The sequence below is a fragment of the Bufo bufo genome, chromosome 2 (assembly GCF_905171765.1).
Source record: "Bufo bufo chromosome 2, aBufBuf1.1, whole genome shotgun sequence".
NCBI classification, from domain to species: domain Eukaryota; kingdom Metazoa; phylum Chordata; class Amphibia; order Anura; family Bufonidae; genus Bufo; species Bufo bufo.
The window spans coordinates 439,725,234-439,749,080 of NC_053390.1; the positions used below are offsets into that span (position 1 = coordinate 439,725,234).

General features: G+C 43.2%; 1 protein-coding gene across 1 annotated transcript in view; it reads left to right on the forward strand.

Moving 5' to 3' along the window:
- The window catches only part of KCNN1 (potassium calcium-activated channel subfamily N member 1), a 229,710-nt gene that overhangs the window by 60,178 nt on the left and 145,685 nt on the right, over positions 1–23,847 (forward strand). Inside the window, exon 4 of the mRNA XM_040417469.1 lies at positions 22,616–23,034. Within this exon, the coding sequence (XP_040273403.1) occupies positions 22,616–23,034 (419 nt within the window). The remainder of the gene's footprint in view (positions 1–22,615; positions 23,035–23,847) is intronic.

Consider the following 23,847-nt stretch of genomic DNA (forward strand, 5'->3'; position numbering starts at 1 on the left):
TGTCATTGATTACCCCCCTGTCATTGATCACCCCCCTGTAAAGCTCCATTCAGACGTCCGCATGATTTTTACGGATCCACTGATAGATGGATCGGATCCGCAAAACGCACACGGACGTCTGAATGGAGCTTTACAGGGGCATGATCAATGACTGTGGTGATCACCCCATATAGACTCCCTGATCACCCCCCTGTCATTGATTACCCCCCTGTCATTGATCACCCCCCTGTAAAGCTCCATTCAGATGTCCGCATGATTTTTACGGATCCACTGATAGATGGATCAGATTCGCAAAACGCACACGGACGTCTGAATGGAGCCTTACAGGGGCATGATCAATGACTGTGGTGATCACCCCATATAGACTCCCTGATCACCCCCCTGTCATTGATTACACCCCTGTCATTGATCACCCCCCTGTAAAGCTCCATTCAGACGTCCGCATGATTTTTACGGATCCACTGATAGATGGATCGGATCCGCAAAACGCACATGGACGTCTGAATGGAGCCTTACAGGGGCATGATCAATGACTGTGGTGATCACCCCATATAGACTCCCTGATCACCCCCCTGTCATTGATTACCCCCCTGTCATTGATCACCCCCCTGTAAAGCTCCATTCAGACGTCCGCATGATTTTTACGGATCCACTGATAGATGGATCGGATCCGCAAAACGCACACGGACGTCTGAATGGAGCTCTACAGGGGCATGATCAATGACTGTGGTGATCACCCCATATAGACTCCCTGATCACCCCTCTGTCATTGATTACCCCCCTGTCATTGATCACCCCCCTGTAAAGCTCCATTCAGATGTCCGCATGATTTTTACGGATCCACTGATAGATGGATCAGATCCGCAAAACGCATACGGACGTCTGAATGGAACCTTACAGGGGAGTGATCAATGACTGTGGTGATCACCCCATATAGACTCCCTGATCACCCCCCTGTCATTGATTACCCCCCTGTCATTGATCAACCCCCTGTAAAGCTCCATTCAGACGTCCGCATGATTTTTACGGATCCACTGATAGATGGATCGGATCCGCAAAACGCACACGGACGTCTGAATGGAGCCTTACAGGGGCATGATCAATGACTGTGGTGATCACCCCATATAGACTCCCTGATCACCCCCCTGTCATTGATTACCCCCCTGTCATTGATCAACCCCCTGTAAAGCTCCATTCAGATGTCCGCATGATTTTTACGGATCCACTGATAGATGGATCGGATCCGCAAAACGCACACGGATGTCTGAATGGAGCCTTACAGGGGCGTGATCAATGACTGTGGTGATCACCCCATATAGACTCCCTGATCACCCGCCTGTCATTGATCACCCCCCTGTCATTGATCACCCCCCTGTCATTAATCACCCCCCCTGTCATTGATCACCCCTCTGTAAGGCTCCATTCAGACATTTTTTTGGCCCAAGTTAGCGGAATTTTTTTTTTTTCTTACAAAGTCTCATATTCCACTAACTTGTGTCAAAAAATTAAATCTCACATGAACTCACCATACCCCTCACGGAATCCAAATGCGTAAAATTTTTTAGACATTTATATTCCAGACTTCTTCTCACGCTTTAGGGCCCCTAGAATGCCAGGTCAGTATAAATACCCCACATGTGACCCCATTTCGGAAAGAAGACACCCCCAGGTATTATGTGAGGGGCATATTGAGTCCATGAAAGATTGAAATTTTTGTCCCAAGTTAGCGGAAAGGGAGACTTTGTGAGAAAAAAATAAAAAATATCAATTTCCGCTAACTTGTGCCAAAAAAAAAAAATTTCTATGAACTCGCCATGCCCCTCATTGAATACCTTGGGGTGTCTTCTTTCCAAAATGGGGTCACATGTGGGGTATTTATACTGCCCTGGCATTCTAGGGGCCCTAAAGCGTGAGAAGAAGTCTGGGATCCAAATGTCTAAAAATGCCCTCATAAAAGGAATGTGGGCCCCTTTGCACATTTAGGCTGCAAAAAAGTGTCACACATCTGGTATCGCCGTACTCAGGAGAAGTTGGGGAATGTGTTTTGGGGTGTCATTTTACATATACCCATGCTGGGTGAGAGAAATATCTTGGCAAAAGACAACTTTTCCCATTTTTTTTATACAAAGTTGGCATTTGACCAAGATATTTATCTCACCCAGCATGGGTATATGTAAAATGACACCCCAAAACACATTCCCTAACTTCTCCCGAGTACGGAGATACCACATGTGTGACACTTTTTTGCAGCCTAGGTGGGCAAAGGGGCCCACATTCCAAAGAGCACCTTTCGGATTTCACAGGTCATTTACCTACTTACCACACATTAGGGCCCCTGGAAAATGCCAGGGCAGTATAACTACCCCACAAGTGACCCCATTTTGGAAAGAAGACACCCCAAGGTATTCCGTAAGGGGCATGGCGAGTTCCTAGAATTTTTTATTTTTTGTCACAAGTTAGTGGAAAATGATGATTTTTTTTTTATTTATTTTTTTCTTACAAAGTCTCATATTCCACTAACTTGTGACAAAAAATAAAAACTTCCATGAACTCACTATGCCCATCAGCGAATACCTTGGGGTGTCTTCTTTCCAAAATGGGGTCACTTGCGGGGTAGTTATACTGCCCTGGCATTCTAGGGGCCCAAATGTGTGGTAAGGAGTTTGAAATCAAATTCTGTAAAAAATGACCAGTGAAATCCGAAAGGTGCTCTTTGGAATATGGGCCCCTTTGCCCACCTAGGCTGCAAAAAAGTGTCACACATCTGGTATCTCTGTATTCAGGAGAAGTTGAGGAATGTGTTTTGGGGTGTCTTTTTACATATACCCATGCTGGGTGAGAGAAATATCTTGGTCAAATGCCAACTTTGTATAAAAAAAAATGGGAAAAGTTGTCTTTTGCCAAGATATTTCTCTCGATGGTCATTTACCTACTTACCACACATTAGGGCCCCTGGAAAATGCCAGGGCAGTATAACTACCCCACAAGTGACCCCATTTTGGAAAGAAGACACCCCAAGGTATTCCGTGAGGGGCATGGCGAGTTCCTAGAATTTTTTATTTTTTGTCACAAGTTAGTGGAAAATGATGATTTTTTATTTTTATTTTTTTTCATACAAAGTCTTATATTCCACTAACTTGTGACAAATGTGTTTTGGGGTGTCATTTTACATATACCCATGCTGGGTGAGAGAAATATCTTGGCAAAAGACAACTTTTCCCATTTTTTTATACAAAGTTGGCATTTGACCAAGATATTTATCTCACCCAGCATGGGTATATGTAAAAAGACACCCCAAAACACATTCCTCAACTTCTCCTGAATACAGAGATACCAGATGTGTGACACTTTTTTGCAGCCTAGGTGGGCAAAGGGGCCCATATTCCAAAGAGCACCTTTCGGATTTCACTGGTCATTTTTTACAGAATTTGATTTCAAACTCCTTACCACACATTTGGGCCCCTAGAATGCCAGGGCAGTATAACTACCCCACAAGTGACCCCATTTTGGAAAGAAGAGACCCCAAGGTATTTCGTGATGGGCATAGTGAGTTCATAGAACTTTTTATTTTTTGTCACAAGTTAGTGGAATATGAGACTTTGTAAGAAAAAAAAAAATAAAATAAAAAAATCATCATTTTCCGCTAACTTGTGACAAAAAATAAAAAGTTCTATGAACTCACTATGCCCATCAGCGAATACCTTAGGGTGTCTACTTTGCGAAATGGGGTCATTTGTGGGGTGTTTGTACTGTCTGGGCATTGTAGAACCTCAGGAAACATGACAGGTGCTCAGAAAGTCAGAGCTGCTTCAAAAAGCGGAAATTCACATTTTTGTACCATAGTTTGTAAACGCTATAACTTTTACCCAAACCATTTTTTTTTTTTACCCAAACATTTTTTTTTTTATCAAAGACATGTAGAACAATAAATTTAGAGCAAAATTTATATATGGATCTCGTTTTTTTTGCAAAATTTTACAACTGAAAGTGAAAAATGTCATTTTTTTGCAAAAAAATCGTTAAATTTCGATTAATAACAAAAAAAGTAAAAATGTCAGCAGCAATGAAATACCACCAAATGAAAGCTCTATTAGTGAGAAGAAAAGGAGGTAAAATTAATTTGGGTGGTAAGTTGCATGACCGAGCAATAAACGGTGAAAGTAGTGTAGTGCCGATTTGTAAAAAAGGGCCTGGTCTTTAGGGGGGTATAAACCTGTGGTCCTTAAGTGGTTAAACCATATTATTGGCGATATCGTCCATATTACAACTAAAACTATTAATCACACGTCTGGAACGTAAGAATTAATGAGGAAACTGTGTCTTACATTAATCAAATTTTTTATTCCTATCTTTACTTTTATATTTGAATACATGCGTGAGCTCCGCATCAAAGGGACTTGGTTCGTGAAATAGATGAGATGAATTGTATTTTTATGTGTTTTTCAATTATGTGGTTTTGTGGAATCATGCGTTTATTTTTTATATAGGTTTATTTTTAATGAATTAGGGTCCATTCACACGTCTGTAAGTGTTTTGCGGATCCGCAATTTGCGAACCGCACATCACAGACACTATAATAGAAAATGCCTTTTCTGGTCTGCAATTGCGGACAAGAATAGGACATGTTCTATTTTTTTTCAGGAACGGAATTGCGGATCCCCATAAAACGGATCCCGAAAAAACGGATGTGGATCCCGAAAATGCGGATCCCGGAAATGCGGACCGAAATTACGGATGTGTGAATGGACCCTTAGAATATTAAATAGTGTAATTATGTGCAAATTCATGTGCGCTAGCCATTGTTGTTTATTATTTTGATTTGGTTTTGCTGAGAGGTGGTCAGTGGGCTGTGCTCTATAGATACCAGTGAGCGCCCTCTAAAACATTTTTGGGTTGTTGTAGTTTTACATAAAAAGAACTTTTCTACCATTTACAATGTATTATTATTTAAAAAAAGAAATGAAAATATAAACCTTACTATCAACATAATACATTATTTTTGGTGGTCACAGTAAACATAGTTTAAAAACAGTACTAGACTTGCTGTTTTCTATTCATCTTACTTAACAAAAACAGAATAAAAAGCATAAAAAATGGTACTATTCAAAACTACTAATTGTCCGGCAAACCCCCCCCTCCCCCCCCCCCACACACACAGTTAAACCTCATGCACACGGCCGTTGTGCAGCTGTTCCGTGATCTGGGTCTGTGATCTGTCAGCACCACCAAAAAATAGAACATGTTCTATTTGCGGTGCGGAGGCACAGACAGAAACACCACGGAAGCACTTCGTAGTGCTTCCGTGGGCTTCCGATCTGTGCTTCTGCACCGCATCTCCTGGATTACGGACCCATTCAAGTGAATGAATCCACATCCGTGATGCGGGGTGCACACGGCCTGTGCCCGTGTATTGCGGACCCGCTATATGCGGGCTGCAATACGGGCATGGTGGGGCCCCACCATGCCCGTATTGCAGCCCGCATATAGCGGGTCCGCAATACACGGGCACAGGCCGTGTGCACCCCGCATCACGGATGTGGATTCATTCACTTGAATGGGTCCGTAATCCAGGAGATGCGGTGCAGAATAACAGATCGGAAGCCCACGGAAGCACTCTGTTGAAAAAATAAAAATGTAAAGGGACTTGGAATGCGGCAACACAAAAAGGAATTATTTTAAAAAAAGCATTTTATTGTGCAAGTAGCAGAACATAAATCAAACTATGTAAATCTCACTGATCTACAGAAATAAAGTTATCATGTTATTTATACCACACAGTGAGTGCTGTAAAATCTCCCACCAAAATGTATTAAAAGTTGATATATTATATGTACCCCAAAATGGTTCCTATAAAAACTACAACCCATCCCTCAAATTGCAATTTAATTTCAACATTTTTCCTTTGAGCATTAGCATGTTTTTTACCTGTTGAAAATATTATACTCATCTGCTTCCTGCCGCTCCATTCTGGCTCCATTCACTGGTTTTCCATTTCACTTCCTGTAAACTTTGAGTGGACATGGTCACTTGCACCACTGCAGTCAATGACTTGGCTCAGGAGGCGGCACGACATTGCTGGGTCACATGGAGCTTGGGAGCATGTCACCAAGGCATTGGCTGCAATGGTGTGCGTGACCGTGTCCACTTGGGGGTGTACAGGACAGGAATCTGAAGACTAGTGAAGAGAGCCAAGGAGCCAGAATGGCTGGAAGCTGATGAGTATGATTTTTTTCAACAGGTAAAACATGCTGCTACTCACAGTAAAAATGTCCCAAAGCTGAACAAGTTCTTAAAAGCTAAAATTAGTTATGTCACTAAAGAGTTAAAATGCTCTTAATGTGGTGCACCAACCGCATTTATTTGAGACATAAATTCAAAATAAAAATACAATAAAAAAGTGACATTTCCAGGAGGATTTTTCCAATTTTGATGTGACTTTTATGGGTGTTAAATCTTGAATAGCAAGTCTGGTTCATACCAGGTCTTCTGTTAGAGTGGTTAACCTGTGTGCCTCAAACACTTATCCAATAAAATGGACAACTCCGAGAAGTACTTAGATCGCTGAAGTATTTATTAACAAGCAGATAGATGGCATAGTATATGAGGTGGTGATGCAAAACCAATGTAAAATCAAATGGAATTGATGAAAAAACTAAACAAATCAAAAGTGCAACGGAATTGTCTAGATACAGGAGATTGGTGTGCGTCCCAGTTCAACCTTTCTGCCATAGGAGTAGAATTCCAGAACTTCATACAGTAAAAGGTCAGCACTCTGTGAATTCGATGCAATTACAGTGTGTTATTTTGTTCTTAATTTTCATCCGCCACCAGTGTACATTAGTTACATAATTCATTCAGTGCTCTTTATCAAGCTAGTGTAGCTCCCTGGATGGACTGGTGGGATTGTGTATGAAGTCCGGTGTAAAAGTTTTAGGCAGGTGTGAAAAACAAATGCTTCAAGGTAAGAATGCTTTTAAAATAGAAGTGTTATTTTTTTATCAATTAACAAAATGCTAATTGAATGAACAAAATAAAAATCTGAATGAAATCAATATTTGTGTGACCACTCTGTCTACAAAACAGCATCAATTCTTCTAGGTACACTTGCACACAAGAACTATATTCAATGTAAAGAAGAACAAGGAGTCCTGGAAGTCATGATATGGACCCCACAGAGCCCTGATAGCTTCATCCAGTTTGTCTGGGATTACATGGAGAGACAGAAGGATTTGAGCGAGCATACATCCACAGAAAATCTGTGGAAATCTTCCTGCCGAGTTCCATCAAAAACTGTGTGCAAGTGTACTTAGAAGAACACATCAAAATTATTACTTAAAGGGGTATTCCCGACTCAGACAGTGGGGGCATAATGTTAGGATATGCCCCATTGTCTGACTTGAAAGTCACGGAGGGCGCACGTGCATGTGTATGTGCGGCCGCCCTCCATTCATTTATATGGGACCACCGAAAATCACCGAGCACTGGCTCGGCTATTTCCATCCGCCCCATACAAAATGAACAGGAGTGCACTGTGCTTGCGCAGCCACCGCTTCCATTCAATTTTATGTGGCCGACAGAAATAGCCCCATAGAAATGAATGGAGGGCGCCCACGCATGCGCACTGCACCCTCTATGACTTTCAAGGCTCCGTTTATGAGATAGGTGCAGGTCCCACCTCCTAGCGATATACCCCCATTGTCTGAGATGAGAATATGCCTTTAACTAGTTACTCAATTGCAGTGACAGTGATAAGTACAAAAACAGAAATATTCCACATGGTTCAGGTTGAACAATGTCCAGAAGGGATGATTTAGGTGACCAAAAATGCTTGTTCATTAGATGAACAGTGTCACCTTTACAGAGGGCAATTATATGAAATGATCGTTCCTAGGAATGCTCCTTCCCCTAGTGTCAGGAGATATGTAAGGTGACATGAGTCTTACACACTGAAAGGTGACACATTCAAACAGGAGATACAAGAAACTTATCCATAGCCCTACATGACCTTGTCACTTGATACTTCATCTAAGTTCTACATGTCGCTTCCCCATCTGTCATGCTTTCGTTCAGACAGCAAACAGCAGCTCAGACATTAAATTATTAAATTAACAATATTAATTGCCCCTTGATTAGATCACTGTGCCTGCAGTTTAATAGAACGAAACATACGTATATAGTCAAATGATACTGTTAATCGTTTCTGTTTGTGACTAAAAGAGGTCAGAGAAGCAAAAAAACATCTTTAATGCAGTATATCTTCTGTAGCAACTGTGCGGCTCACATCATGGGTGGTGTTCACATCATGTTTTTTCCCATACACAATATACACAAGAAACATATGTTAAACGGATGCCTCAGACTGATACAGTAGCATCCGTTCACCATAGAGTTGTAGAAAAAAAAGTTTGTTTTTTTACCATTGAAAAAAAAAGGTGCAGGATACAAGAACGTGGTGTGCTGCGTTTTTGTACCCTTTTTTTTTCTAACGTTTGTATACGTCAAACGGAGGAATTATACGTGATGTGAACCCACCCTTACACATCCATTGCTGTTTAGTAGCAGGAGAAGACAAAGCTCTGTTTTATAGTTATACTTATAATGTTCCATTCTCTAATTTTCATAGCATACACAAGTAGAGTGTTAAAACTTATCTTTAATTATACCTCAATTAAAAATTAAACCCCAATATGACAAATGATATAAATACAATTGCATAATCAAGGGATGCAGTATACCAAGGTTGCCACAACAAATGCAGATTATGGCGCCACCACAAGTCGTTATAGGACCACAAAGGATAATGCATACCACCATAGACATCCATACCTGTTAACATCTGCAGGTTAAGCAGATGTTATTTATTTGACTCACTTATATAGCGCTGACATATTCTGCAGCGCTTTACAGACATTGTCATCACTCCCCATTAATGACAGATAGACTGTGGTGCCTCAGACTCGATCTGTAATAAATGGTCATCATCATCATCTAAGCCATCACTTACGGATCATCCTTTTAAGCGCATGCTGTTGATAACAGAGAAGAATTGACTTCATAGGCTAGTGCACAAGAAAGTGGTATCAGGGGACAAAAAAAATTATAGTGAATGCAAGAAACGCCTCAAGCCATAGATAGTACTGCCGAGCTGGTAATGCCCAGCTCCACACACTTCAGATTAGTTACATAATGCATTTAGTGCTCTTTTGCTCTTTATTAAGCTAGTGTAGCTTCCTGGATGGCATGGTGGGATTGTGTTGAGATTGATGCAAATGTTCTAAAAGAAAACAAAGATAGATTGATCAAATTCACAGAGTGCTGTCTGTGGACACAAGCAGCACGTTACCACTGAAGCCATTCATTGGCTGCAGCGGAGCATGTGACCATGCCCATGCAGCGGCTAAAGAAAAGGAGCCTGGGACTGGAACATGGACACAGCAGTCTTCTGTTTAGATAGACAGGTTGCAGGCATTTGGTAAAAACTCAGTATTTGTGGAGAATCACTTTAAAACTCTTCTCTCCTAATAATACTTCAAGTGACTTGGGAGGAGGTTGGGAGTGGTAATGGCTCTGGCTGTCACAATCAATTACAGTGGCTTTGCTCCCTAGGGCCGTGCAGTGAAAGGAGGGCACACTCTTTCTTCCCTTGGGCCACACCCTGATCCTAAGGCTCCTACCTAATGGTAGTTGGGCTGCCATGATCTTAAGTTTTTGTGTGGGTGCAAGGCAGGGCGCGTGGAGTGCAGTGGCCACCATGTGGTATAAGAGTCAGAAAAACAGGCCAGTGGTAAAAGAATAAACGTCTCTCTTTGCTGTGGTGCAAAATGGGAGTTGTAGTACATTCAACTAGGGCAGTCACAGTTCCAACTGTACACAGTACAATTCTCTTCCAAATATCGATGTATGGATTTAGGCAATGATGAGCGTTATAGCACTCTTTCTATACTATCTTTCCAAAGTCTCCATCAGTAGAATCTATGGCTGGTAACAGTACCTTGGTAATAATGGCTGTAGTGTCCACTGTGGTATACAGGGGTCTTGAAGACACATCTGGCCAGGATGTGTACAAGTGTGAAGGGTGTCTTAACAGTGGCCCCACTGCAGCAAAGTCTTAATGACTTTAGTAGCAGATTACCTTGCTGACTCCATATTGCTGCCTGTCCGCCGGACCCCATTGTCTGTAGCGGGATCCCGCAGAGATCAGTCCACTCCCCAGCAAATATGTTGGGATTAGGCCAGACTTTCTGGAACAGCCTGTCAGAGAGCTGTGCTGCATATGTGAAATTAGTCAAAAATTATGAAAAGCTAAAATTGCTCAAGAAATGTGTTTGATGAATGAATCGATTCAATCAATTCACTAATTTCTGCTTCTAACACTACACCTACAGGAAGGAATTTTTTCCCCCTCAAGTGGGGAAAAATAGCTTGTGCCTCACAGGGATTTTTTTTGCCTTCCTCTGGATTAACTTGCAGGATAACAGGCCGAACTGGATGGACAAATGTCTTTTTTCGGCCTTATATACTATGTTTATATGTATGTTACACTTTTAATCGTAAAAACCCAAATGATAGGAATACATGTTAATAAATCAGTGCGGTGTAGAGAATATATGGCATTGTGCAAATTCATTCCTATCTTTGGGAACTAGGGGCATTTCCAGGGAAACTCAGAATATCTCAGAAACTACACTGAACAAAATAATAAACGCAACACTTTCGGTTTTGCTCCCATTTTGCACGAGCTGAACTCAAAGATCTGAAGCATTTTCTATATACACAAAAGACCCATTACTCTCAAATATTGTTCACAAATCTGTCTAAATCTGTGTTAGTGAGCACTTCTCCTTTGCCGAGATAATCCATCCCACCTCACAGGTGTGGCATATCAAGGTGCTGATTAGACAGCATGAATATTGCACAGGTGTGCCTTAGACTGCCCACAATAAAAGTCCACTCTGAAATGTGCAGTTTGATCACACAGCACAATGCCACAGATGTTGCACCGTTTGAGGGAGCGTGCAATTGGCATGCTGACTGTAGGAATGTCTACCAGAGCTGTTGCCCGTGCAATGAATGTTAATTTCTCTACCATAAGCCGTCTCCAAAGGCGTTTCAGAGAATTTGGCAGTACATCCAACCGGCCTCACAACCGCAGATCATGTGTAACCACACCAGCCCAGGACCTCCACATCCAGCATGTTCACTTCCATGATCATCTGAGACCAGCCACCTGGACAGCTGCAGCAACAATCGGTTTCCATAACCAAAGAATTTCTGCGCAAACTGTCAGAAACCGTCTCAGGGAAGCTCATCTGCATGCTCGTCGTCCTCATCGGGGTCTGGACCTGACTGCATTTCATCGTCGTATACCGACTTGAGTGGGCAAAGGCTCGCATTCGATGGCGTCTGGCACGTTGGAGAGGCGTTCTGTTCACGGATGAGACCCGTTTTTCACTGTTTAGGGCAGATGGCAGACAGCATGTGTGGCGTCATGTGGGTGAGCGGTTTGCTGACGTCAACGTTGTGGATCGAGTGGCCCATGGTGGCGGTGGGGTTATGGTATGGGCAGGCGTATGTTATGGACAATGAACACAGGTGCATTTTATTGATGGCATTTTGAATGCACAGAGATACCGTGACGAGATCTTGAGGCTCATTGTTGTGCCATTCATCCACGACCATCACCTCATGTTGCAACATGATAATGCACGGCCCCATATTGCAAGGATCTGTACACAATTCCTGGAAGCTGAAAACATCCCAGTTCTTGCATGGCCAACATACTCACCGGACATGTCACCCATTGAGCATGTTTGGGATGCTCTGGATCGGCGTATATGACAGCATGTTCCAGTTCCTGCCAATATTCTGCAACTTCGCACAGCTATTGATGAAAAGTGGACCAATATTCCACCGGCCACAATCAAAAACCTGATTAACTCTGTGACAGAGATGTGTGAGGCAAATGGTGGCCACACCAGATACTGACTGGTTTTCTGAACCCCCCCAGTAAGGCAAAACTGTGCACATTTCAGAGTGTCCTTTTATTGTGGGCAGTCTAAGGCACACCTGTACAATATCCATGCTGTATAATCAGCACCTTGATATGCCACACCTGTGAGGTGGGATGGATTATCTCGGCAAAGAAGAAGTGCTCACTAACTAATGTTTCAGATCTTTGAGTTAAAGCTCATGCAAAATGGGAGCAAAACCGAAAGTGTTGCATTTATATTTTTGTTCAGTGTATGAACTATTGGGTGATCTCATTGCTTTTATCTGGGCAAGGAATATGGGATAAAAATACCTTTTAAAGTCAGGGACGGACTGGGAACTTAAAGTAGCCCTGGAAAAAAACGTAAAAGTAGCCCCATGTTGTAGGCAGGTCCAAATTGACAGAAATTGGAGCAACAAAGGTAGATGGTGTCAGCAGAAATAAGCAGGGAAAGAAGTAGGCAGAGTCAGCAATACAGTAGAGCAGCACATAATAACGCCCCAGCAAAACCAAATACCACAGTGCCGCACAGACTACTGCCTCAGCAGAACCAAATACCACAGCACAGTACAAATACTGTCACCCTCGGCACAGTATTCAACTGTATCACCGTGAAGATTGTGATACAGTTGAATTCAGAAGGGCACCTGCAGCTGTTAGTCAGGGTCATAAGTACCAGATGCTCCCACTTTAGTGCTAAGTGCATCAGATCGTTACGTATGTGTCCAGCGGCTGTGCAGAGGCTCTGGTCGTCCTATCGGGATATTTCCATGTAGGGCCTATGGCCAGTCCGCCCCTGTTCAAGGTACCTTGCAGATTTGCTGTTGTGGATTTGTTTGCAGTAAATCAACAGCGTTTTACAGTAGCAACAAAGCTGGTGAGATTTCAGCAAGTCTCATCCACATACTGCTCAAAAACATAATTTGACCCTGATTTTAGGTCTACAGCGTGTCAATGTATGCTGTGGACTTCCGCCATGCATTGCAAAGGGTGGAAACCATGTCAAATCTATAGGAAAATCCACATCACAATTCATATGTACCTCGTGAAGATTTTGCCGCAGATTCATTGCAGATTTTGTATACCTTGGATTTTCCCTGTCACTAAGTTTGCTAAACACAGCACTCACATAGCGGCATGTCTCTGAATGAAAAAGCAATGGTTTCTGCATTTGTGTTGTTGCTATGGAAATCAATGATATCACTTGGGGCTGGGGAAATACTGGGAGAACATTGTGTGTTTCTTTCTAGCATTCCTCAGTATACAGATCACTCGATAAACATTAGATCATTATGTGATCGGCATATAGAGGAATGCCTGAACAACCATCATGTTTTCACTGCAACCGACAGAACCAGGGAAGAAAGCCATACTATCTGCAACCCTGCATGATGCGGATGCATTGTACTCAGGCATCACACATTCATTGAAGATCCTGCATCTTAGTACAAAATCTTCAAAACCACCTCAATACCATGTTGTGTTAATAAAGCGGGTGTCTTTAAATGTAGCGTTGTCACCCTTTGGCACAAGGACCCAGGCGCTACTATGCACCCCTATCAGGGCCGTCTTTAATATTGATTGGACCCTGGGCAAAAATGTACTTGGGCCCCCTGGATCCCGCCTTCCCACACCTTAGCAGGCAATCACGCCCTCCACCACAACACACACACAAAAAATCCACACATCTGGTAGGAGTACAGTGAATGACTGTAAATACTTCCAGTTCTGAAGACTCAGGATCAGGATCAGTGCTCTGGGCAGCTGGGCTCAGGCTGGAAGTGGGCACCGCTCTGCAGGAAGGAGACCAGGGCTCGGCTCACCCTAGTGTTACAGTGCACCCCAGCACCCCACAGTATGCAGTATAGCACCCTATAGTATACAGCACCACACAGTATGCAGTATAGCACCCCACACTATACAGTACCCCACAGTATATAGTAGAGCAGTATAGCAGCCCACAGTATATAGCAGACCACAGTATACAGCACCCCACAGTATACAACACCTCACAGTACACAACACCTCACCATATACATCACCTCACCGTATACAGCACCCCAAACTATACACGATACAGCCCCCCACACTATACAGTACAGCAGTATAGCACTCCACACTATACCACACCCAGAGTATACAGTATACAGACCCCCACAGTATACAGTACAGCAGTAAAGCACTCCACAATATACAGCCCCCCACACTATACAGGCCCCCCCCCCACAGTATACAGGCCCCCCACACTATACAGGCCCCCCCACACTATACAGGCCCCCCCAGTATACAGGCCCCCACAGTAAACAGCCCCCACACAGTATACAGCCCCCACACAGTATACAGCCCCCCACACAGTATACAGCCCCCCACACTATACAGGCACCCCCACAGTATACAGGCCCCCCACAGTATACACCCCCCCCCCCCCCACAGTATACAGGCCCCCACAGTATACAGCCCCCCACACAGTATACAGCCCCCCACACAGTATACAGGCCCCCCACACAGTATACAGCCCCCCACACAGTATACAGCCCCCCACACTATACAGGCCCCCCACACTATACAGGCCCCCCCCCACAGTATACAGGACCCACACTATACAGGCCCCCCCATAGTATACAGGCCCCCCCCCCACAGTATACAGGCCCCCACAGTATACAGCCCACCACACAGTATACAGCCCACCACACAGTATACAGCCCACCACACAGTATACAGGCCCCCACACAGTATACAGGCCCCCACACAGTATACAGCCCCCCACACAGTATACAGCCCCCACAGTATACAGCCCCCACAGTATACAGCCCCCCCACACTATACAGGCCCCCCCCCCCACAGTATACAGGACCCACACCATACAGGCCCCCCACAGTATACAGGCCCCACAAAGTATACAGCCCACCACACAGCCCCCCACAGTATACAGCCCCCCACTATACAGTAGTTTACAGTATATTAACATAACAGCCCCTGTCACCTTTTTCTGAGGTAATCTTCACACATAAAAAGCTCCACAGTTAACTTCTGCAACACTCCTTGTAGGACCTGTGATGACCTCATAGCCATGTGACCAGTAATTGCTAGGTTACTGGTCACATGGTGATGATGTCATCTAAGGTCCTAGATCACAACTTTAACACAGTACGATAACTGGACTCAGTGCCGGCAGGCATGGCATGGCAGCACCCTTTTGTAGCTGACAGCCTGACACCTGGGGCAGTGGCTAGCAGGGCTCAAGAGGCAGCTGCCTTGGGTCCCCCAGGAGCAACTGGGCCCGGGGCAGCTGCCCCTTTTGCCCCTTGGTAAAGACGGCCCTGACCCCTATACAGTAGGTATACAGTGGGATGCAAAAGTTTGTGTAACCTTGTTAATCGTCATGATTTTCCTGTATAAATCGTTGGTTGTTACGATAAAAAATGTCAGTTAAATATATCATATAGGAGACACACACAGTGATATTTGAGAAGTGAAATGAAGTTTATTGTATTTACAGAAAGTGTGCTATAACTGTTTAAACAAAATTAGGCAGGTGCATAAATTTGGGCACTGTTGTCATTTTATTGATTCCAAAACCTTTAGAACTAATTATTGGAACTCAAATTGGCTTGGTAAGCTCAGTGACCCCTGACCTACATACACAGGTGAATCCAATTATGAGAAAGAGTATTTAAGGGGGTCAATTGTAAGTTTCCCTCCTCTTTTAATTTTCTCTGAAGAGTAGCAACATGGGGGTCTCAAAACAACTCTCAAATGACCTGAAGACAAAGATTGTTGACCATCATGGTTTAGGGGAAGGATACAGAAAGCTGTCTCAGAGATTTCAGCTGTCTGTTTCCACAGTTAGGAACATATTGAGGAAATGGAAGACCACAGGCTCAGTTCAAGTTAAGGCTCGAAGTGGCAGACCAAGAAACATCTCGGATAGACAGAAGCGACGAATGGTGAGAACAGTCAGAGTCAACCCACATCTTGCTGCAGATGGAGTCACTGTGCATCGTTCAAACATTCGGCGCACTTTACACAAGGAGATGCTGTATGCGAGAGTGATGCAGAGGAAACCTTTTCTCCGCCCACAGCACAAAAAGTGCCGCTTGAGGTGGGATAAAGCACATTTGGACAAGCCAGCTTCATTTTGGAATAAGGTGCTGTGGACTGATGAAACTAAAATTGAGTTATTTGGCCATAACAAGGGGCGTTATGCATGGAGGAAAAAGAACACGGCATTCCAAGAAAAACACCTGCTACCTACAGTAAAATATGGTGGTGGTTCCATCATGCTGTGGGGCTGTGTGGCCAGTGCAGGGACTGGGAATCTTGTCAAAGTTGAGAGACGCATGGATTCCACTCAGTATCAGCAGATTCTGGAGACCAATGTCCAGGAATCAGTGACAAAGCTGAAGCTGCGTCGGGGCTGGATCTTTCTACAAGACAACGACCCTAAACACTGCTCAAAATCCACTAAGGCATTTATGCAGAGGAACAAGTACAACGTTCTGGAATGGCCATCTCAGTCCCCAGACCTGAATATAATAAAAAATCTGTGGTGTGACTTAGAGAGAGCTGTTCATGCTCGGAAGCCATCAAACCTGAATGAACTAAAGATGTTTTCTAAAGAGGAATGGTCCAAAATACCTTCAACCTGAATCTAGACTCTCATTGTAACCTACAGGAAGCGTTTAGAGGCTGGAATTTCTGCAAAAGGAGGATCTAAATATTGATTTAATTTCTTTTTTGTGGTGCCCAAATTTAAGCACGTGCCTAATTTTGTTTAAACAATTATAGCACACTTTCTGTAAATCCAATAAACTTCATTTCACTTCTCAAATATCACTGTGTGTGTCTCCTATATGATATATTTAACTGACATTTTTTATCGTAACAACCGACGATTTATACAGGAAAATCATGACGATTAACAAGGTTGCCCAAACTTTTGCATCCTACTGTACATTTGAAAGTCTATGTTACTGTGATAATTGATAATTAATTGCACCCAATTTTGCTTTCCTAGAGCCTTCCTGCTCTATTGTTATGCCGATACTTTACATTTTTGCTTTGCAACCATGTGGAGATGTCCTAAAATGGAAACGTATGTTCTCAGGAATCACAATTACATCAGATATTGAATTAAATGGGTTATCCCATGAATAATGTAAAAACAAAAACTAGAGAACATGTAGTACATGACAACCTCTTTCTAACAATGCCTTCTACCTCACATGGATCCAGAGATCTCCCCATTCATTGCTCTGCTAGATTTATATCAAGCTGACAGCTCAGGGGGCGTGTCTTTTCTGCTGCAGCTCAGGGGGCGTGTCCATGCTCTCCCTATCACAGCTCAGGAGGCAGTTGAAGGATGAAACTGAGCATGTGCGGCCATCTCAGTGAGCAGGTCAAAGAAAAAGGAAAAAGAACAAACAGCAGGTGGCGCTATACAGATACATTTTATTAATTAACTCAATAGCTATACAAAATTTGTCTTTGTACTCCTCACCTGATTGCCATCACACACACTTGACATCATCTGAACCAAATAAGTTTATCTTGGTCTCATCAGACCACAGGGCATGGTTCCACTTGACACCATCTGAACCAAATAAGTTTATCTTAGTCTCATCAGACCACAGGGCATGGTTCCAGTAATCCATGTCCTTAGTCTGCTTGTCTTCAGCAAACTTTTTGCAGGCTTTCTTGTGCATCATTTTTAAAGGAGGCTTCCTTCTGGGACAACAGCAATGCAGACCAATTTAATGCAGTGTGCGGTGTATGGTCTGAGCACTGACAGGCCTTTAACCCCTTTAACCTCTACAGCAATGCTGGCAGCACTCATACTTTTATTTTTAAAAGACAACCTCTGGATATGACGCTGGGTACTTGTACTCAGCTTCTTTGGTCGACCATGTCGAGGCCTGTTCTGAGTGTTACCTGTCTTGTTAAATCACTGTATGGTCTTGGCCACATTGCTGCAGCTCAGTTTCAGGGTGTTGGCAATCTGCTTATAGCCTAGGCCATCTTTAGATCAGATCCTCGGAGAGTTCTTTGACATGAGGTGCCATGTTGAACGTCCAGTGACCAGTATAAGAGAATGTGAGAGTGATAACACCAAATTTAACACCTGCTCCCCATTCACATCTGAGACCTTGTAACACTAATGAGTCACATGACACTTTTTTTTTTGCACAATTTGGCCATTTTCACTTAGGGGTGTACTCACTTTTGTTGGCAGTGGTTTAGACATTAATGGCTGTGTGTTTTTGGGGGGACACCAAATTCACACTGTCATACAAGCCGTACACTGACTACTTTACATTGTATCAAAGAGTCATATCTTCAGTGTTGTCCCATGAAAAGATATACTACAATATTTACAAAAATATGAGGGGTGTACTCAGTTTTGTAAGATACTGTAAGTAGAACTGCAAGTAAGGAGTCCAGAAGACACTATTTTTTATTTTCCTTCTGTCGTCCTTCCCCCACTGTCAGCACTTAAAGCTGCGCTGGAATATACTGTCTGGCCTGCTGTGCTAACAAAATAGAGAGGACTCATGAGTGCATGCACAGCAGTCCTGACAATGCATTTTAGAGTAGTTATGAGCACTGACGGGAGGTGGGCGTACAGTAGGAAAATAGAAATAGAGATCTGGATTTCTTATCTGCAGTACTACTCATGTGTCACCAAAGATGATAGTCCAAGATCACGACAGATGACAGATTTCCTTTACAGTTCTGGTTTGCATTAGTTTCAATATACTTGCCTTGCTCTGGTTTTAATATTGTTGCCTTTTCTTTATTCTGCGTTATTAAAGGGCTTCTGTCACCCCCCAAACAGCAATTTTCAGTTTTGGACTTAATATAATTGCTAATGTACGCAGATTCCATATATATACCCCTCTTACCTCTGGCTGTGCTGTAATTTCAGTAAAAATCTTACTTTTGTGATATGCAAATGACTTCACTACCAGCAAGTTGGCCGGACTTGCTGGTAGCCGCCGCATCCTCGGTCTGAAAAAACGCCCCCTCCTCCACTTGATTGACCGGGTCAGCGAGCCCTCTCATCCTCCAGCTAGCCCTGCCTGCAGCTCAAATCCCGTGCCTGCACTGTACCGGTCCTCATTCGGCGCAGGCGCTCTGAGAGAAGGACGCTCGCTTGGCTGCTCCTTCCTCAGTGCGCCTGCGCCGATCACGTCAGCCCTACACCCGGGAGAGAAGACGCCGGCATCGCTGGTAAGGAGGCGGAGAGTCCGGTGACGTCGCTGGATGCTTGATTTAGGTAAGTATTTGCCTAATAATCATGCAGCCACTACAACCACCAACAAAATGGGGTGCCATTATTTAAAAAAAAAGGATATTTAGAGACACTATACCACCAACGCTTATAAATAATATACCCATAATTAATAAATATATATACAGTACAGACCAAAAGTTTGGACACACCTTCTCATTCAAAGAGTTTTCTTTATTTTCATGACTATGAAAATTGTAGATTCACACTGAAGGCATGAAAACTATGAATTAACACATGTGGAATTATGGTCTTCACTTCACAGGTGTGCCCTGTCAGGTTTAATAAGTGGGATTTCTTGCCTTATAAATGGGGTTGGGACCATCAGTTGCGTTGAGGAGAAGTCAGGTGGATACACAGCTGATAGACCTACTGAATAGACTGTTAGAATTTGTATTATGGCAAGAAAAAAGCAGCTAAGTAAAGAAAAACGAGTGACCATCATTACTTTAAGAAATGAAGGTCAGTCAGTCAGCCGAAAAATTGGGAAAACTTTGAAAGTAAGGGCTATTTGACCATGAAGGAGAGTGATGGGGTGCTGCGCCAGATGACCTTGCCTCCACAGTCACCGGACCTGAACCCAATCGAGATGGTTTGGGGTGAGCTGGACCGCAGAGTGAAGGCAAAAGGGCCAACAAGTGCTAAGCATCTCTGGGAACTCCTTCAAGACTGTTGGAAGACCATTTCAGGTGACTACCTCTTGAAGCTCATCAAGAGAATGCCAAGAGTGTGCAAAGCAGTAATCAAAGCAAAAGGTGGCTACTTTGAAGAACCTAGAATATGACATATTTTCAGTTGTTTCACACTTGTTTGTTATGTATATAATTCCACATGTGTTAATTCATAGTTTTGATGCCTTCATAGTCATGAAAATAAAGAAAACTCTTTGAATGAGAAGGTGTGTCCAACTTTTGGTCTGTACTGTATATATATTTATATATGTGCTATATATATTTATATATGTGCTCTATGATGTATATATATATATATATATATATATGAAAAATAGAGCAGCACTCTATTTTTCATTTTATTATCCTGGACGCTTTTCCTATTGGAGCTTGCACCCAATTTCAAATCAAAAGGTTGGTGCTGCCATTCATTGCATTTGTATATATTAGGGACCGACCGATTATCGGTTTTACCGATATTATCGGCCGATATTCAGGATTTTGAACGTTATCGGTATCGGCATCTATTTTGCCGATATTCCGATAACGTATGGGTGGGGAACAAAGTTCCCTCAGCAGCACAGGGGAGAAGGAAGCAGTGTCTCCCTCCCCCCTGTGCCGCTGCCACCAATGAGAGGAGGGGAGGGGCTGTGGCCACTGCGCCACCAATGATTAATACTGGGGTTGGGCGCACTGCGCCACCAATGAAGATACCTCTCTCTACTGCAGATCGCAGCTACCGCTCATAGAGGTCGGCAGCTGGCTATCTGATTCTGCAGCCAGCACCCGCCTCCTGTATATGAATTAATGAGAGAGTTATCTTCATTGGTGGCGCAGTGCGCCCCCCCCAACCCCAGTAATAATCATTGGTGGTGCAGTGCGCCCCCCCCCAAACCCAGTATTTATCATTGGTGGCGCAGTGCGCCCCCCCACCCAAGCCCCCCAGTATTAATCATTGGTGGCAGTGGCCACAGGGTCCCCTCTCCCCTCCTCCTCAGTGGCAGTTCCGATCGGAGCCCCAGCAGTGTAATCCTGGGACTCCGATCGGTTACCATGGCAGCCAGGATGCTACTGAAGCCCTGGCTGCCATAGTCGGCTCCCTGCTGCTGTGTGCACAAAGCACAGAGCAGCAGGGACAGTGTGAGATCCTATTCACCCTAATAGAGATCTATCAAGGTGAATAGGACAAGGGTTCTAGTCCCTAAGGGGGCTAATAGTTAGTAAAAAAACACACCTAAATATTAATTATAAACGAAAAAGAAAGATTTACAAAAAAAAACTTTTCTTTTTTCAAAAATTGAAATTCACAGAATTTCAGTATAAATTATCGGCTATCGGCCTGAAAGTTCACAGATTATCGGTAATCGGCCCTAAAAAATCAATATCGCTCGATCCCTAATATATATATATATATATATATATATATTTATTAATTATGGGTATATTATTTAAAGCGTTGGTGGTATAGTATCTCGTTGGTGGTTGTAGTGGCTGCATGCTTATTAGGCAAATACTTACCTAAATCAAGCATCCAGCGTCGTCACCGGACTCTCCGCCTCCTTACCAGCGATGCCGGTGTCTTCTCTCCTGGGTGTAGGGCTGACGTCATCGGCGCAGGCGCACTGAGGAAGGAGCAGCCAAGCGAGCGTCCTTCTTTTAGAGCGCTTGTGCCGAATGAGGACCGGTATGGCGCAGGCGCGGGATTTGAGCTGCAGGCAGGGCCAGCTGAGGATGAGAGCGCTCGCTGGCCCTGTCAATCAAGTGGAGGAGGGGGCGTTTTTTCAGACCGAGGATGCGGCGGCTACCAGCAAGTCCGCCCAACTTGCTGGTAGTGAAGTAATTTGCATATCACAAAAGTACGATTTTTACTGAAATTACAGCACAGCCTTAGGTAAGAGGGGTATATATGAAATCTGCGTACATTAGCAAATATATTAAGTCTAAAACTGAAAATTGCTGTTTGGGGGTGATAGAAGCCCTTTAAGGCCAAGTTCACACTTATTATTTATTTGGTTTATTATTTAGTTATTTGGTCGGTTATTTCCATCAGTTATTATGAACCAAAACCAGTAGTGAAGCCTACTCAGAGATAAGGTATAAGGGTCCATTCCCACGTCCGTATGTGTTTTGCGGATCCACAAATTGCGCAAGACACGGACACCGACAATGTGCGTTCCGTTCTGCTGAACGGATGCGGACCCATTTTGCGGATGTGTGTATGGATCCTAAGGGAAAGATTTGCACCTGTTCTGTGTTTTTGACCCACACCTGGTTTTGGCTCAAAATAACTGAGCAAAATAAGTGACCAAATAACTGAAGTGTAAACTTAGCTTAAGGGCCCATTCACACAACCGTATTTTTCTGTCCGCAACCGTTCCAAAATTTTACGGATCGGATACGGACCCATTCATTTCAATGGGCCCGCAAAAGACACCGTGTGCATCCGAACTTCCATTCTGTGGCCTGCAAAAAAGATAGAACATGTCCTATTCTTGTCTGTATTTGCGGACAAGAATAGGCATTTCTATCAGAACACACACAGCCCGTTTCTGTGTTTTGCAGTCCGCAAAAACGGATACGGTTCAGTGAATGAGCCCTATATTCGTCTAAATGTATTTTTATTTTAACCTAATTTTCTCTGGCCCACACTGTTCTTTATTTCAGCTTTTTATGGTGGACAACGGAGCAGATGATTGGAGAATAGCCATGACCTATGAACGGATATTTTTCATCACCCTAGAGTTGACTGTGTGTGCCATCCATCCCATTCCTGGACAATACTCCTTTACATGGACAGCTCGCCTGGCCTTCTACTATACACCTTCTGTAGCCAATGCTGACATAGACATCATCTTATCTATCCCCATGTTCTTAAGGCTATACTTAATTGGAAGAGTTATGCTCCTTCATAGCAAGCTTTTCACTGATGCCTCATCAAGGAGCATAGGTGCCCTCAATAAGATCAATTTCAATACTCGCTTTGTAATGAAGACTCTTATGACCATCTGTCCAGGCACGGTTCTCCTGGTTTTCAGTATCTCATCCTGGATCATTGCAGCATGGACAGTTCGAGTATGTGAAAGGTAAGTGCCTATCTGGATATAGCATTCAACCAAAATGTTTATCTAACAGAAATATCCATTATGTGTCCAGCATGGGTTTGGCATGCTTTTACCCTTTAAACTGACCTCTCTCCTTTACGTATAATCTTTGGGTCAAGTAGAACACCACTTTAATAAAGTAAACCCATCTTCTGATAAATGTGTGTATGATTCTATGTCAACTGTCCATCATATTGCTTATGTTTGCTTTTAATTTGTGTATGGCTACAACTGGCTAAAAAGACGAACATTTTAAGCTTATGATAGCTGCAACTCATGAAGTTGACATACTCGTTAAACACACCCTTTTGAGATAGCACATAGTGTTCTTCTCATACATTTTCCAGTATATTTCTACTGGCATAATCCTATGGCATTATATGGACAGCCAGTAACCATAATTTGAGAGGCCCATTGGTCCTACTTATTGAACCCAATAAAGGTTCTAACATGAGTTGAACTATTTTCATGATAAGTTCCACTAATGAACCCTGAGAATGAATCTGTCTTTTAAGGTACACTACCAGCAATGTGAGCTCAGGTTTAGGCTATTAATGCTAGATGCAAATAAATCTAATAATGGCCAAAGTACATACTGTACATAAGCAAAGGCAAATTTCTCTTCCTTCAAAATTCAGTAATAGTTAATTTTAAATATGGCTGGCACCGTACCTAAGGGAAAGCTTTGCCACCAACCACATCTAGGCTACACTAGAATTGCAAAAAAAACATACTGCAGATATGTGGAACATATTCAGCCAGATGTTAGGCAAGAGTGATTAGGTACTTTCCATG